This window comes from Psammomys obesus, unplaced genomic scaffold (genome assembly GCF_907164565.1).
Source record: "Psammomys obesus unplaced genomic scaffold, mPsaObe1.curated_primary_1811, whole genome shotgun sequence".
Taxonomy (NCBI): Eukaryota; Metazoa; Chordata; class Mammalia; order Rodentia; family Muridae; genus Psammomys; species Psammomys obesus.
Window position 1 is genome coordinate 6,286,906 of NW_026596120.1, and position 17,625 is coordinate 6,304,530.

Here is a 17,625-nt window from a genome sequence, read left to right on the forward strand (position 1 = left end):
ATCTGAAACCCATACATAGCACATACTAATTCCCTATTTTATGTTAAGGGTATTCTTTGATTATTTATTATTGTTATTGCTATTAGAGATAATTAATCCTCATTACCTTTAATTAAAAGAATTAAATCAGCAGCATTAAAAATAAAGATGTTGCCAGTTAGTGGTGGCACACGCTTTAATTTCAGCACTCAGGAGGTGGAGGCAGGTGGATCTCTGAGTTCAAGGCCAGCCTAGTCTACAGAGTAAGTCCCAGAACAGCCAGGGCTACACAGAAAAATGTCTCATCTCCCCTCCCCTCTCCTCCGCTCCCCTCCCTTCCCTTCCCCTTCCTACCCCTCTTCTCTCCTCTTGTTTTTTCTGAGACAGGGTTTCTCTGTATAGCCATGCTATCCTAGACTCTGTAGATCTAGCTAGCCTTGGATCCCCTCGCTTCTGCCTCCTGAATGTTGGGATTGAAGGTATGCCCACCACTGCTCAGCACCCCCCGCATTTTAAAAGATGAGCATTTAGAGACAAATTTCCCTGCCTTCACTCTGCAGCCTGGTCCTTGGCCCCCAACCCCCTGAGCTGGAGGGGTCAAACTACAGGTTATCATAGTATTCCATTGTCCTGATATAGGACTTTGCTTGGAGACCACAAATAAACACAGCAGTGTAGTTAGTGCTCTGGCTAAGTGATCTCTAGTAATCTTTATTTTGCAATTAAAAAACTGCCATGTTTCTAGAGACATGGATGTACCTATAGCTAATAAAAACTAATAATTGGGCTGGGCATAGTGCCGCATGCCTTTAATCCCAGCACTAGGGAAGCAGAGGCAGGCGGATCGGTGATTTTGAGGCCAGCCTGGGCTACAAGGTGAGTCCAGGACAACCAGGACTGTTACACAGAGAAACCCTGTATGACAAAATAAAACAAAACAAAAAACTAATAGGGCTGAGGATATAGCTGAGTGGTAGAGTATCTACCCCACATGCACAAAGCCCTCGGTTCAGTTCCCAACTCCAAAAACCAAGACCAGGCATCCAATAGCAAAACAAACAGACCAAAAGCAGAAACCCAGACTTTACATTTATTCTGCATACTGTCTGCCAGGCACTGTGTTTGAGTTACTTTTATGAGTTAACTCAGTTTAAACAAACAGCTGCTCTCTAGGGTAGACCTCTTTTCACTTGTAGAAATGAAGGCTGAAAAGAAACTTTTAAGATGACGCCTAGAAAGGGCTGAGGTTTGAACTCGCGCAGGCTTAGTGCTTAAGCACTTTGCTGTTGTTTATGCCATTATGTTATGGTTGTTGCTGCAATGAGTTGTATATTTGTTATATGACTTACAGTGTTCGTGTGTGTCTGATATCTCAGGCTTTTATCCGTTAATTGGGTGGAAGATTGGGCAAGAAGTTGTGTGTTTGGCTGAAGGCAATGCAGGAGACACGGGTACTGCTATCATATGGGCTCAAAAGTTAGGTAAGTCACCTTCAAACAAAATCCACAGGCCGGACTTAATTTTAAGTTTGTCACGTGGCTTTAGATCAGTAGGCAAAGAATGGACCATTAAAATAAAATAACATGTACTAGGAGAAAATATAGAATATTCTTTAAAAAAAAAAATTGGGTTGGTAAAGGCTGGATATGAAGGCCAGGAATCTTCAAAGAAAAAGAACAAGCTATAGTCATACACACTTTTAATCCTAGAACTTGAGAGGCAGAGTTCAGGGACTACTGCATTGCAAAGCAGGTTCAAGACCAGCATGACCTACTTAGTAAGATCTAGTCTTGGAAGGAAGGGAGCAAGGAAGGAAGGGTAGAAAGCTAAATTTAAGTATACAGCACACCAGAATGAGAAAAGAGGCTGCAAGCAAAATAAAAAGAAGAATAAGAACCATTAGTAGCAGCCAGGCATAGTGGTGCATGTCTTGAATTCCAGCACTTGGGAGGCAGAGGCAGGTGGATCTCTGTGAGTTTGAGGCCAGCCTGCTCTACATCATGAGTTCCAGGACAGCCAGGGCTACATAGTGAGACCCTGTCTTGAAAAACAAACAAACAAACAAAAAAGTAGTAGCAGATGCCAAGAAGATTAGTAAGTTGACAAAGAGCAAGTCAATGTGGTAAACACCTATGAGTCCTGCACTAAACAGGCAGAGGCAGGACCAAGGATGTAGATTTGAATTGAGTCTAATTACATAGCAAGTTCCAGGGCAGCCAGGGTTGAAACTTTGTCTCATGACAAAACAAAAAACAGAAAAACCCAAACAAACAAAGGTAGAAACAGCTCAGTAGATAAAGGTGCTTGCTGCATAATCTGACCATCGTGAGTTCAGTCCCCGGGACCCACATAGTAGAAAGAGAACCAGCTTTTACAGGCTATCATCTGACTTCCATGCATGGGGCATATGTCTTCCTCCCCTGCCCCAGAGTATATAATTCAGTGACTTTAAGAATTTTGATACAGAAGTACAGATAGACACCTTCACAACCTAATTATAGATTTCTTAAATTCTTCTCTAACATAAACAGCTTACCTGTTAGCAGGGCCTCTCACTTCGCTCTTATTCAGTCTCCTCCTCGTGTGCAAACTGCTGCCATTATTTCTGTCTCTCTGGATTTGCTTATTCCGGACACTTCATACTCACGGTCGTGTAATGCGTGGTCTGCAGCAAGTGACATCAGTAACCAGAATGCTTTCATGGTTTGCTCAGGTTTCGGTTTGTGTCAATACTGCTTTTCACTGGTGACTACTATTCCACTATATGAATAAACCAGAGTTTACGTGTTCATCAGTTGGTGAGCATTTCAACTGGTTTTTGTCTTTAAGAATTTTTATTACATTTTCAGTGTGTGTGTGTGTGTGTTCCATAGTGTGAGTGGAAGTCACTTGTCGGAGACAGTTCTCTCTATTTGTTGTTTGTTTGTCTTCTTATGTAGCTTTGGCTGGCCTCGGACACCCAGTGTAGACCAGGCCAGTCCTGAGTTCACAGAGATCTGCCCACCTCACTTACCTCTGAGATCGAAGGCATCAACACCACAACCTAGCTATGTTTTTTTAATCACATTTTTTATTTATTTTGTGTGTGTGCGTGTGCGTATGCGAAAGGTCTGTCTGTCTGTCTCCACCACACAGGTCTGGGAGATCCAGCTCAGGTTGTTAGGCTTAGCAGCAGGTGATTTTTGTACCTGATGAAGCATCTGCCAGCCCTGGGGAGTCAGAGCTCACTAGTACCGAAAGGGTCCTGAGGATTGAACTCAGGTCATTGAGCGTGGTGACAGCTGACTTTTACCCACTGAGCCATTATCCACTGAGCCATCACGCCAGTCTCTGTTTTTGTTTTTGGCCATTATGAATAACAAACAACCTGTATATCATAAACCATGTTTCACGCACAAAATGTGAAGCATACACCTGTCTTAAGCCTGCTTTCTACTGCTGCAGTGAAACACTGGCGATGAAAGGGTTTGTCTGGCTTATATATCCCAGGTCACAGTCCTTTCAGGGTTGCCAAGGCAGGAGCTGAAGCAGAGACCGGGGAGGAGTGCTGATTACTGGCTTGCTCCCCAACGCTTATTCAGCCTGATTTTTTTTTTAGATTTATTTATTTTTTTATGTATATGAGTGCTCTATCTGCATGACAGAAGAGGGCATCAGATCCCAGTGTAGGTCTTGTGAGCTACCTTGTGGTTGCTGGGAATTGAACTCGGGACCTCTGGAAGAGCAGATGGTGATTTCTTACACAACTCTGCCTAGGGGTGGCACCACCGGCAGCTCACTGCGGTGCTTCCCACATCAATCATTAATCTAGAAACTGCTCCGCATACCTGCCTACAGGCAGTCTGATAGAGCTACTTTAAATAATGTTCTTCCAGAACTCTGTGTCAAGCTGACACAAAACAACAACAAAAACTCAACAACAACAACCAGCACAATGCCAGACTGTTTATAACGACAGCTGTTATCAGTCGCGGAAGTACAGTGTGAGCTGTGACTTTAGACTTTACTGATTTGACTGAAGCTCATTTATTTAAAGGAAAAAAATAGTTCTGTTGGTAGAAAACACCCTCTCAGAGGAAGATGCCAAATGATTTTTTTTTTCTTCCTTGGGATCAAATCTAGGTCTTGCAACACACTGTGCAATCACTTTACCACTGATCCATTCCTGCCCGCCCCCAGGGCCTTGCACTTGGGGGTGAGCGCAAGGTCACGGCCTTGCACACCAGTCAGTCGCTCTACCTCTGGGCCACGCTCCAGCCCTCCCCCCCCCCTTTGCACCTGCACCAGCACCCTGAGTCATAAGCACATTCGCTGGGGATTGAGTGAGTCGAGGGGGAGATAAAAGAAAGGGGAGGCTGCAACTGACCAGATAGTCGTTTTAGAAGGCGAAGGGCTGCCTTCTCTCTGTGGGAGTGGAGCCTGTGAGAGGAGCAGGGAGCAGGGGCCTTGAGAATTTTATAGGGCAGAAAAGGGAATTTTTGTAGTGGAAAATTACATCAGCTAATCTATTCTTTGTAGGGCCAAGAGGAAAAAAAGTTTTTTTCAGATGTTCTTATCATATGTTGACGTTTTGTCCAGAGACCCCCAGCTCCTGACTTCCTACAGATGCTGTCATTATGGTGTCGGCTTTCTATGTCAGGCAACGGTTTCTCAGTTCCTGAGGCTCTTTGTTGTTAGATCACTAACCCTTGCTTATAGTTACTTGTCAAGAAAAAAAGTTTATTTCAGAGCTCTGTGTCACCAAGTCTCTCTTCTTAAGTACATTTCTTTCAGTGTCCTTGATGCGTATCTTTAAAACACTAGAAGGGCCGGTGAGTTGGCTCGGGGCAAAGGCTCCTATTGCCAAGACTGATGACTTGAGTTGAATACCCAGCATGCTAAAAAAATGGCCACCCCCTAGGCAAAGGCGCAAAGGCCTTTTAAAAGGAACTGGGGATTTCCAGGGGTGACGAGCTAGTCTCTGCTCTAGGATGGGGGGCTGAGGAGCAGTTACATGAGGCGTAAGTTGATCGGTCAGGGCCAGGTGGCCAGTTATCTCAAGCGACGCTCTCCAGGCCTTCCAGCCATATCTGGTCACACTTGTAGCTGGTTGGCTCAGGTTTACCCAAGACCTTTCGAGGGCTTTTCCCAGAGGTAGGGGTTATCCTCAGGCAGAAATGGAGTCTAGAGACAAGAGGAGTCTCTCCGGCCTCGGTTTACGTATTTTTTCTTTTTTTAGACTCAGACTGATGGAAGTTTATTGAATGCTGAACAGAGACTGACAGGTCAGGGAAGCAATCTGGGTTTGGGAGCCAGACTGTGACGCCAGTCTGTTTCTAAGGCAGGCTTAGAAAAAGTGCCCGTGTGGTGGCACACCCCTTTGATCCTAACACTCGGGAGGCAGAGGCAGGCAGATCTCTGTGAGTTCGAGGACCGCCTGGTCTGCAGAGTGAGTCCAAGATAGCCAGGGCTACACAGAGAAACCCTGTCTGAGAAAGAGAGAGAGAGAAACCGTAACCTAGTAACCAGGTGTAACCAAGTAACCAGGTGTAGTGGGTGGGTGAGGTAACATTACATCATTTTGACCGGCTAATCCGGAACTGGATTTTGTTCCATGTTCATTGTATCTAGGTAGCTAGGCAAAGCATTTTAAGCTGGTTGGCTAGCATATAAGCTTGGGGACTTTGCAGTTTTTTCATCGCTCTGGGAGAAAGGAATGTAGCAGGGTATTGTATTTAGACAAAACAAAACAAAAAGTTTTGTCTAAGTAGAACATACATCATTTAATTCAAGCAGAACACCCAACAAGTACTGAATTGTAAGTAAAAGGCTATTCAAGTTCTCAGGCAGGTAGAGCCTGAGAACATGAACTTAATTTCACCTTACAATCAAAATGGAGACTTAAAAAACAAAATGGTTGTGGTTATGCTAGGCAGTAAGGCCTAGACATGTATGGACATGTCTCAGTGTTGGTGTGCCTCAACATTAACGCTTTTCAGTTTTACTCCATAGAGATAGAAAGAAAAGCCCAGAAATGTTCACATTCGTTGTATTTCAAGTTCCATATGATACAATATACCTGTTACAGAATCTTTGCTCATCAGCAGGGCTGGGGCTGTTTCTGGTGATTCTCACCGGGAGAAAGCCTTTCTCTGAGAGCCAGGACCCTGACCTTGAAAGACTCCTGGCTCTGTTTGGAAACAAGCCCTGCCTGACACCAGTACCGCCTGGCGGGAAAAGGCGGTCTGTTGAAGATGTACCTTTAAGTTTGAGTTCTGATTGTAGTTAATTCTTGCTCTATTTATCTGAAATCCAAAACAAAACAAAACAAAAAAGTGAACATTTATTGAATGCATCCCTCTCTGAGAGCTTTTTCAGTGAGAACATTGAAAAAAATAAATAAAAATCCTAAACTGGAAAACAAGGCCTCTCAGACTGAGTAGCCCTGACATTCCTCGAGGCTGTCAACAAGCCCCAGTGATCCCCACAGGGCTACATAGGGACCCTGCCATCTATCTTTATTTATTTCAAGTTTCTTTCTTCCTTTTCACAGTTCGCCACAAGCTCTTCTCCGGACTTTCTGCCTTGCTCCCCTGCCCTCCCCTTCCTCACCGTTTTTATCATTTCAGTCTTATGAACGTTTCACACCTGTAGTCTTTATTCAGTCCCTGAGTAGGGGAGGGGTTGGGATATGCCTGGAACTGCTTGTTGGGATGGCACAGGTGACAGACACTTCAGCCCTCGTGAGAGTTCTAGTCTCCGAGAAAGACACGAATTAACTATAAATTCCAAAAATACTCATGTGGGTGCGGTGGTATGGGTCTTCAGGTAGAGCTACCGGAAGACAGGAGGATTGCTTGGGCCTAGACGTTCTTTAAGGTCAGCCCGGGTAGCAGCGCAGTGCCTATGGTACACACTTAAGAAAGTGTGTAAAGTCCATCCCGTGTGTTGGGGCCACCATCACACCATCGTAGCCTGGGGGACTATTTCAAATTTGAGACTGCCCTGTGCTACATCATGAGCCCCAGGCCAGAGAGCCGGGAGCTACCTGGTGAGATCCTGTCTATGAAAACGATAAATAAGTGAATAGAGGGGCTGCAGACACTAGAGTGTTAGAGTGCCCCTAGCATGCTTAAAGCCCTGAGTTTAGAGCAAAAAGTTTAAATTTAAAACACACACACAGTCATCAGTGTTTACAAATATTTATTTTATACATACCTATCAGTGCTACCTGTTAACTAGAGGCAACAGCAGAGAAAGTGAGGGTGTTCTGCGCGAGGGTCAGAAGGCTTCTTTAAAAGTGGTTTGGCTAACTGGCAGTGGCAGAGGCAGGTGGATCTCTGAGTTCGAGGCCAGCCTGGTCTACAGAATTCCAGGACAGGCAACGCTACAGAGAGAAACGCTGTCTCAGAAACAAATCAAAGTGGTTGAGTTGGATGCAGGAGAAAGGATTAGGATACCTGGTCAGGTGGAGGAGGCCTTTGGTTGAAAAGTGGTCCAAGCACTGAGGACCCCTGTTCAAGGAGAGAGCCTACCCACATGCTGTTTCTCTTCTACTGTGGTGGCAGGTCTTAGCTCCAGCAGTGGTCAGGGGTCATCTTTCTTAGCAGATCACTTTCAATTGCTAGTTCTCATCCTATCTGCCTGCCCCAAGCAATCCCCATTATACTTCTTTGTAAGTAGATAATCCAGACGGTTTACTTAAAGCAAATGGTTCCTGTTCTCTGGCTCCTTCACAAGAGAAATGGAGGCTGCCTTATAGAGGAGATTTTATATATCTATATATGTCTGTAACTTCAGCATGGGAGAGATCACGTTATTTTATATCTGTAAATATATATATATATATATATATATATATATCAGCACGGAGAAGGTGAAGAAGGAATGCTATGAGTTCCAGGTCAACCTGGATGAGAGACTCTTAGCTGGGTTTCTGTTGCTGTGATAAAAACATTAAGCAAATTCAACTTGCAGGGTTAACTGGGCTTACACATCAGATCACTGTCCGTTATTGGGGAAAGTCAGGAACCGTGGAGGAAATCTGCTCACTGGCTTGCTCCCCATGGCTTCCTCAGCTTACTTGCTTATACAGCCCAGGGTGACCTGCCCAGGGGTGATCCCACACACACTGGGCTGGGCCTAGTCACATCAGTCATTAACCAAGAAGATGCCCACAGAGAAGCCCACAGACCAGGCTGATGGAGGTGATTCTAGTTTCTGTCAGGTTGATAAAAGCTAACCAGCGCGGAGGACCTGACTAAAAATGAATAAGTAAATAAAAAATTTTAAACTTCTTTATTTGTTTTTTAAGGCAGGGTCTTATTGTGTAGCTTTGGCTGGCCAGAATTTACTATATAGTCAAGCCTGGCCTTGAACTCATAATCTTCCTGCCTCAGCCTCTTGAGTCCTGGGATTACAGTCATGTACCACCAGGCCTGGATTTTACTGTTTAAATGTGGAGTATTATCACAGTTCCCCGAAAACAGCCGTGGAAGTAAGGATGCCAAGGGAAGTTTCCCGTCACTCCACTCTGTCTCCTTGCGTTTTATAGATAATTACCTCACAACTCCTCTTCTCAGGCTCGCACACCAGCAGCCCTACTCATTGAGTCACCTTGCTGGCCCTCCTTATTTTAGAAACTTACGTGTCAGTTGGTAACAAATGTTCTTAGTCCTCTGTCATTGGAGATTGTGGGCTTTTGGTTCTGGTTTTGTTTTTCTTCTGAAGCTTAGTTTTTCCGGATGTGGAATTCTGGAACAATAGTCTTTTTTCTTTCATTGCTTAAAAGATGTTGTTCTGGGCTGGGTGGGTAGCTCAGTGCGGAACATTTGCTGGCATGTACCAGACCCTGGGCTTAATTCCATCTAGTACTGCAAAATAAATAAATAAGTAAATAAATAAAAACCAAAGCTAAAAAGCGCCATTGTTCTATTACCTTTTGGCTTTGGAGTTTCTGGTGAGAAATGCCTAGTCTGCCACTGTTGAAATGTTTGCTCCCCGGTATGTAGCTCGGCTGTGCTTTGTTTGCTTTTTTGTCTTTTGAGGAAAGACTGCATGTGTACCAGGCTGTCCCAGAGCTGCCTAGGTAGTGGAGGATGACAAGGAAGTTCTCATCCTCCTTCATCTCCCAGATGCTGGGGGTACAAGCCTGTACCACCACGCCTGGCTTACGCGGTGCTGGGGACAGAGACCAGTGTTTCAGGAGTGCCAGGAAAGAACTCTACCAGCTGAGCCTCGGCCCCTCAGTTTTGTTTGTCCTTTGCCTTTAGTTTTTGGCTTTTAGTTCTGTTGCGGTATGTCTAAGCATATATTTTTGTTTGGAATTTGTTGAGGTTCTTTTTTATTTTCTCAGAGTGTCTCCATGCCCATCCCTGTCTTCCTTCTTTTTCTTCCTCCTTCCTGGGGCCGTGCTCACCCTGTAGCTCAACTTTCAGCATTCTTCTTGTCTCAGCCTCTCTGGGACTGAGATTACATATAAGCACCATCATACCCAGAGTAGCATTATTTATCTGTTGACTATTTAACTTCCATATCAATTATAGAAGTTTGGGGTATAGTTGGACAGTAGCCTTCCTCTAGTAAGGCTCTGGGTTAGGCCCACAGCCTCTCAGAAAAGTCATAAAGACCATGTACATTAGCAGGGCATGGTAATATATACCAGTAACCCTGACACTTGCGAAGGAGGTGAGGGTAGGGGGACCAGGAGCTCAGGGCCATCCTGGACTATAGTGAGTTAAAGACCAGCTTAGGCCATGTGAGACCCCCATCTTTAAAATAAACCTTTGGTTTTAAAGGGGTGCCATATGATGTTTCAGTTCCTGTGTTGAATCCTGTAATATTTGAACCAGGGAAACTTAGCACTTCTTTCCAGTGAGAGCCTTGAGACACCTTCCTTCCAGGTTTTGCACGGTAGACCTGGGACCTTTTTCTGCATTTACTCTACTGAGCAATAGCTTTTGACTTGGGTGCTGGGGGTATAATTTCAGAAACCCCTGAATGTATAGAAGTTTTTTTTCCTTTGCTGTTGAAGCTTTTAGTAATTGATTTTTTGAGGGGTAGTTTCTTTGATAGTTACTCCTATGTGACTCAATTGAGAGGGATCCTTTTGTGTTTTTTTTACCCCATAATCCTAGAGGTCCTGTTTCTTCTGTTTGCTTTTTCAGTATTTTCACTCTTACCCATGATAAGTTCTGTCCTCAGGCCTCCACTTTTACCAGTTTCCCTCTGTCATCTCCGTCTTTTGAGCCCACCCAGTCAGTTCATATTTTATTGCATTTTTTCATTTCTAAAATCTTCATTTGGCAGCTCTTCATATCTTCTATTTTCTTTTTTTTTAAATTGGGAAAACATTTTTTAAAGATTTATTTTTATTTTATGTGTATGTTTGCCCCATGTATGTGCTTGGGCCCTCGGAGGCCAGAAAAAGACATGGGATTCCTTGAAGCTGGAGTTAACGACAGTCGTGAGTGCCCTGTGGGTGCAGGAAATCAAACCTGAGTCCACCGGAAAGCAGCCAGGGCTCCTGTTATATCATTGTCCCTTTGCTGCGCTTCTGCCTTCTCTTTCAAGTCTGCTTCTCAGCCTCGTCATAGCCTCAAAGTTTTTCTCTGATAATCTCGTACGGCATTTTAGGGTTTATTGTCCAATCCCTTGCAAGAGATTGAGACAAATAACTTTAAGGTATTTCTGACGTGAGGAAATTTAAGAGACTCTTGTTTAACTCCAGTGGAGTTTTTTGTTTTGTTTGGCTTGGTTTTGGTTTTGGTTTTTAAAGACAGGGTTTTTCTGTGTAGCCCTGACTGTCCTGGAGTCGCTTTGTAGACCAGGTTGGCCTGAAACTAACAGAGATATGCCTGCCTCTGAGCGCTGGGATTAAAGGCGTGCGCCACCACACCAGGTGAAAATTTTGATATTTTAAGTTTTTTTTTTAATTTCATGTTTTTTGTTTGTTTTTTGTTTTTAAATCTATTACTTTCTGCTTTTGAATGTTTTGCCTGGTGCCTGTGGAGGTCAGAAGAGGGTGTTGGATGCCGTAGAACTGGAATTAGGGATCCAACCATGTTAACTGGGACCTGAACCAGGTCCTCTGCAGGTGCCACAAGTGCTCTCAACAGCTGAGCCGCCCCTCGAGCCCCTCAAATTGTTCTTGTAGGCAGTACATTTGGACGGGCTGAGATTGCAAGCTCCCCACTGCCCCTGGGCTGTGTTTCCATTGCCCTTTCCGTTTCCCAAGCTTTTGCTCTGCTGTTGGGTTCTGCCCCTCAGTTGTGCCACCTGGCGGCCAGTGTTGTGGTGTTCTGCCTAGAGGTTTGTTCTTCATGACTCTGGGGAGAGAGGGAGGCCAAGCCTTTAAAAAAAAAAAAATCTTTAGGAGGTAATGACTTGAAAGCTTCTCTTCCAGGGGTTCCCTGATAGTTCAGGAGGGGCTGCACCCTGGTGTCCTGGCTAGGCAGTGTTTTAGTCCCCTCTCTGAACACATTCCGTCATTACTGCTGTCTGCATGACAAGAGGAATGAGAGAAAAAAAAGAAGGAAGGAAGGAAGGGGAAACCTCTTTCGGATGCCCTTGACTTAGCTGTTTTTCCCTAGTGTTTTTTTTTTTTTTCCTTTTATTGAAAATAGTCTTTTTTATTTTACATAATATATATTCTGATTATGTTTTCCTCTTGAATGGAAACAATGAGGGCATGATAACTACTAGGTATGGGTCCAGATTGAACCAAGCCATGGGAGGAGAGAGATGGGGGCAGAGGGAGAGAGAAAGAGAAGAGAGAGGGAATCACTAAAGGATCCATAGATTAAGAGGCCAAGAGCAAGCTGGGAGAGGCTGAGAGACTTTGCAGCCAAAATGGCTGAGGTTTTATAGGGAGGAGCAGCTGTGGGAGGCCGGAGAAGCTCAGGCAGAGGTCAGGGTAGGGGGTGAGAAGTGCCGAGGAGCCAGCACTCCTTATCAGTTCCTTTCCTCCTCCCCTCCCATCCAGATCCATCCTTGGCTACAAACTGTCTTAGGGCAGCCTGGGCTACAGGAGATCCTGTTTAAAAGAAACAAAAGACCACCTCAGAGCATCAAATTCAGGGCTTTCTATCTCAACGACCAATGAAAAGGCTTTAACAGAGCAAACAGGGAAGTGAGGCTCAGACTGCCATGGAAACCACCAAAATAGCTAAAGGGGAAAACCATAGATGACAATACTGCCAGCCAAAGCGGAATCATGTTTTGTTTGTTTGTTGCTTGTGAGACAGGCTCTTCCTGTGTAGTCCAGGCTAGCCTTGAACCTGTCTATGGTAGTTCTCCTGCCTCACCTTTCCAAGTGCTGAGATTACAATGTCCACCACTATGTCCATCTGGGAATAATGTACTGTGACGGAAACAACAGCAGCAGCAACACCAACACACACCATAGAATTGATTCTTCAACCTACACCAATATCTTTAATGAAAAAAGAAAGGCCTGCTATGCACAGAACTATCTGAAAGGACCTTCAGCGCAGTCTCCCTTATCCAAACCTTCGCTGTAAGCCCCTGCACAGGGCTAGGTAATGACAGAGTACGTTTTCTGTTGACCCTTTTAAATGAAGAATAAACATAATGAACGTAAAGAATGAACGTAAATAGCCTTTTACATTCTAGTCCGAATTCGTGGGGACCCTCTGTCTCCTGAGTGTGCAGCCTGATTGTGTTTGACCCTCCCCAACCCCTTCCTTTTGTTTTAGGGTTTTGTTATTGTTCTTGTGTTTGTTTTTGCAGATCTTTTCACAGATGCTGCTGAGACTGAGAAAATGGCCTTGAGTCTGGAAGATTCTGAAGGGGTTTATTTTGTTCCCTCTTTTAGCGGATTGCAGGTATTTTGAAAGTTAATTGAATTTGCAAACAGGTTCTCCTCCAGCCACACCTGGGCTTACATGGCTGTGAGTCTGTTACCCAGGTGAACAATCAGGGTGTTGAACAGAACGTGAAGGGCACGTTCTAGGATGGGGAAGCTGCCTTGCGTTAGTGCAGATCCTGTAGGTGACTGTGTACTCTCTGGCTTGGCAGACTGACAGACTTCAGCTGTTACAGACTTTCACCTCTATTGCAGTGGAACCTAAAAGTTAGCAGGCTTGTCATAGAACTTTTAATACCACCTGGGATTGTGTTATGAAATAGGCATGAACAAGTTTAGGCAGTGGTATCAGCAAATGGGCTTTTTTTTTTTTTTTTGAGACAGGGTTTCTCTGTGTAGCCTTGGCTGTCCTGGACTCACTTTATAGACCAGGCTGACTTCGAACTCACATTGATCCACCTGGCTCTGCCTCCCTGAGTGCTGGGAACTAAAGGCGTGCACCACCTCTTTACTTAAAGAAAGTACACTATTGAGAGTTAGAAAAATGACGTCACTAGCTATGGTGGTACATGCCTTTAATCTCAGCACCAGTACCCTGGAGATAAAGGCAGGAAGATCGCTTTAAATTCAAGGCCAACTAGGACTACATTGACAGGCCCTGTCTCAAAAGCAAACAAACAAATAACCACACACACACACACCCCCAAAAGAAGAGGCATGACATAATGGTACACATGCATAGTTCATGTATACATTCTGAAGTCATCTGTAGGTTTCCAGAAATCAGCCTTTCTTTTCAACCACTATGATAGAATATTGTTGCTCTGTCTGATCAAAAGGGAATAGAATATTGTTGCTCTGTCTGATCAAAAGGGAACCCGGTAAAAGGCCTGACTTTGAAACACTTAACTTTGTGTTTAATTAACAGCGTTGTGTGTGCCTCTGCTCTGCTTTGGAATACTCTCAGAGACTTAGGAACAATTTTCAGGCATAGAATCAAAAGCAGTATTGATTTGGGGGAAGCTTCTGCTAGTTCTTTAACCTCATGTAGAGGGTGGAGAGGAGGTTTTCTGGCTAAGAGCTTTTGCTGCAGCCAGGCCTGGCGGTGCACACTTCTGATGCCAGCACTTGGGGAGGCAGAGGCAGGCAGATCTCTGTGTTTGAGGCCAGCTTAGTCTACAAAGCGAGTCCAGGACAGCCAAGGCTACAAAGAGAAACCCTGTCTCCCCCACCCCCCCAAAAAAATCTATTTATGGGACTGTAGAGGTGGCTCAGAGGTTAAGAGCACTGGCTATTCTTCCAAAGGTCCTGAGTTCAATTCCCAGTAACCACGTGGTGGCTCACAACCATCTATAATGAGATCTGCTGCTCTCTTCTGGTGTGTAGGTGTACATGCAGGCAGAACACTATATAATTGATAGATAAATGTTAAAAAAAAAAAAAAAAAGGAAAATATGCACCACCACCACTACCCCATTTATCCCATACTTTAATAAAATCTGGTTTGCTAATATAACATAGAAACTGGTGGGGATTGGGAATTCAATAGTATATCATGCTTTTACACTGAGGTTTTGAAATAGCCTTATTCCTAATATACATATTGTATGGCAGACTCTTGGGGAGATATGTAACACACATATGTACTCCAAACAGAAAGGGAACCAAAGGCAGGTCAAATAATAATAGCAACACATGCCAACTTGGTGAGCCAGTGTGTTTTTATTGGCATTACTAATAGAAGTATGGGGGTTTACTCACAAGGTCATGGGTGACTCAGAAAACAAAACAAAACAACCAAAGCCCTGTAAAGCAGCCCTTATTACCAAAAAGCCCCCTGCACAGGGGACCAGTGAAAGCCGAAGCCGAAGCCCCGGAGCTCTGCAGTTTGTGGGCAGCTCTGAGGTCAGGGAACTCTCAGAAACTGCTGGGAGTCTCCTGCATGGGGAGGTGCTGCCTTCTGAGAGACTTACAAAGGTCTACCCTTAGTCAGGTGACCTCTCATGAGCCCCCTGCCCTCCCTCCTGGAGGAAGTGTTTCAGGACAGAGGAAACTGATGTACAACAATGTAGCATTTTCCTTCCGTTTGCTATGTGATCGGGGCTGGAGTTTATGAGGGTCTTCTGAGATTGCATTAACACATGGAACCATTGACAGACTGCAGTAATCTTGCTTGATCCAGCGACGGCTGCAAAAGTGGGATTTGGTTATAGCACTACTGATCCTTTCTGGAAGATGTGCTCAGAGATTTTAGTGATTTTGTTCCGACAGTTCTCTTGATTTTCTTATCCCCTCGCACACCTCTAGAATAATACAAAGTATACGATTTAAAAGTGGTGAGGGTGAGGATTGCTGCTCTTCTAGAAGTGGAGCCAGTTGCTTCCAAGTTCACAATGGTCTGTATTGTGACCATTGTGTCTAATGTTCCAGAGGATCTAGTGCCCCCTTCTGGCCTTCACAGGTATGTACCCACAAAGACATAGACTGTACATAAAAATCAAACAAAAACTTTAAAAACCTCAATGTGGTGGCTGAAGCCTGTAATCTCAGCACTTGTGAGGTGGAAACAGGATCAGGGGTTCAGGGCTCTCTTTGCATACATAGTGAATTTGAGACCAGATTAGTCTGTGTGAGAAGCCTATCAAAAGACAATGGTCTGCTCTTTCAGAGGTCCTGAGTTCAATTCCCAATAACCACATGGTGACTCACAACCCTCTATAGTGAGATCTGGTGCCCTCTACTGGCATAAAGGCATATTTGTAGAAAGAATATTATATACATAATAAATAAATAAATCTTAAAAAAAAAAAAAAGACAATGGCTGATGGCACACACCTTTAATCCCATCATTTGGAAGGCAGAAGACAGGTTGATTTCTGTGAGTTGGAGAATAGACTGGTTGGGGCTACATGGTAAGACCCTGTCTAAAAAAAGTTGCCGGGCATGGCATGGTGGCGCAGAGGCAGGTGGATCTCTGTGAGTTTGAGGCCAGCCTGATCTACAAACTAAGTCTAGGACAGCCAGAGCTACATGGAGAAACCTTGTCTCAAAAAACCAAAAAAAAAAAAAAAAAAAAAAAAAAAAGTTATCTTGTTTAACAAGTTCTTAGGACTGCAATTTATTTGTTTAAATAAGTAAGCATTCTTCTAGCATGGTTGTGTTTTGTGATACATATCAAGCCTGTAGATGTGCTTGAGAACATAAAATGATGCTTTCTTTATCTCTTACTTTAGGCCCCATTAAATGACCCCTGTGCTTGTGCCTCTTTTATGGGTTTGAAGCACTCCACTAGTAAATTCCATCTTGTCCGAGCAATACTGGAGTCGATAGCCTTCAGGTAAAGCCTGCCGGAGCGCGCTCTGCTGCCTTCACACTCTGTCATCTCCTTTAGAGATGTGCTTCCAAGCTGAAATTTTCTTTCTGGTGGAAGGATTCTTTCAAAAATATATGTATTTCTTTAATTGTGTATATTTGTGTGTGTGATTGGATATATGGATGTGCACTATATTCACGCAGAAGTCCTCAGAGGTCAGGAGTTGGACCCCTGGAACTGGAGTTACAGACTGTTGTGAGCTGCCATGTGGGTGCTGGGAACAGAGCCCAAGTCCTCTGCAAGAGCGTTAAGTGCTCTTAATTAACCTTGGAGCCTTCTCCCCAGCTCTTGAAGGGTTGTTTTTATTTTGGAGATGGGGTATCGTATTGCTCAGGGTGGCCTGGAGCTCATTTTTTAGCTCTGGCTGGCTTCAAAATCATGGCGAGCCTCTTGCTTGGCCTCCTGGTACTGGAATTTTAGGCAGGAGCGGCTTAACTTCATAAAATGAAAGAGAAGCTTTTTCTTAATTTCATTTCTTTAAAAATGTTTATGTTGTTGTTTATTAGTTGTATGTTTGGGTAGAAATGTGTGTAGACCGCAGCACACATGTGGAGGCCAAAAGACAACGTGGTGGAGTCAGTTCTTTTCTTCCACCTTTATGTAGCTTCCGGAGATCTCACTAAGGTCTCCTACAGAGGCCAAAAGAGGGTTTCCTGGGAACCAGACTGACACACTATTGTGAGCCTCCACTTTGGTGCTGGGACTTGAACCAGGTCTCCTGGAAGAGCAGCAAGTGCTGTTAACCACCCAGCCCTCTCTCTTAACCCTCAATTCAGTATACATGATATAATATATTCTTGTGGCTGGCTTCCTGTTTTTTGTTTTTGTTTTTTTTCCATATTTAATTGTACCAGTACCACTTAGATTTGATACCTGAAAATGGAATAATTTTTAAAATATCCCAGGCTGGGAATATAGCTTGATCTGAATTTTTCTCTATGAATTGAACCCAATAGCAATCTGTTACACCCAAAGAGCGAATAGTAATTATTCTTTTGGGTTTTTTTTGTTTGTTTGTTTTTGGGTTTTTTTGTTTTTGTTTTTTGTATTTTGTGTGTGTGTGTGTGTGTGTGTGTGTGTGTGTGTGTGTGTGTTTGACAGGGTTCCTCTGTGTGTAGCCCTTGCTGTTCTGGTTGCCCTGGAATTTGCTCAGTAGGCCAGGCTGCCTTGAACTCACAGAGACCCACCTGCCTCTGCTTCCCAAGTGCTGGGATTACAGACGTGAGCCACCGTGCCCGGCTGAGTTATAATTATTTTTTATGTGTGATTCCCTTGGTGTTTTGATTATGGACAAGTGTAACGTATGGTCAATACTCATTGTTAACTGAAAATGATTTAGAATCACGCAGGAGACGAGTATCTGGGCACGTGGATGAGGGAGTTCTTAGACTCTGTCAGCTGAGGTGGAGAGCCACTGAGCTGAGGACAGTACCCATTTCTCTCTGCTTCCTGACTGTGGAAGAGCCTC

The 17,625-nt window shown here is 44.2% G+C and overlaps 1 protein-coding gene across 1 annotated transcript in view; it reads left to right on the forward strand.

The window, feature by feature from the left end:
* Nucleotides 1-17,625, forward strand: part of Gk5 (glycerol kinase 5) — a 55,027-nt gene that overhangs the window by 25,827 nt on the left and 11,575 nt on the right. Inside the window, exons 11-13 of the mRNA XM_055629759.1 lie at nucleotides 1,356-1,460; nucleotides 12,709-12,803; nucleotides 16,018-16,121. Of these exons, the coding sequence (XP_055485734.1) occupies nucleotides 1,356-1,460; nucleotides 12,709-12,803; nucleotides 16,018-16,121 (304 nt within the window). The remainder of the gene's footprint in view (nucleotides 1-1,355; nucleotides 1,461-12,708; nucleotides 12,804-16,017; nucleotides 16,122-17,625) is intronic.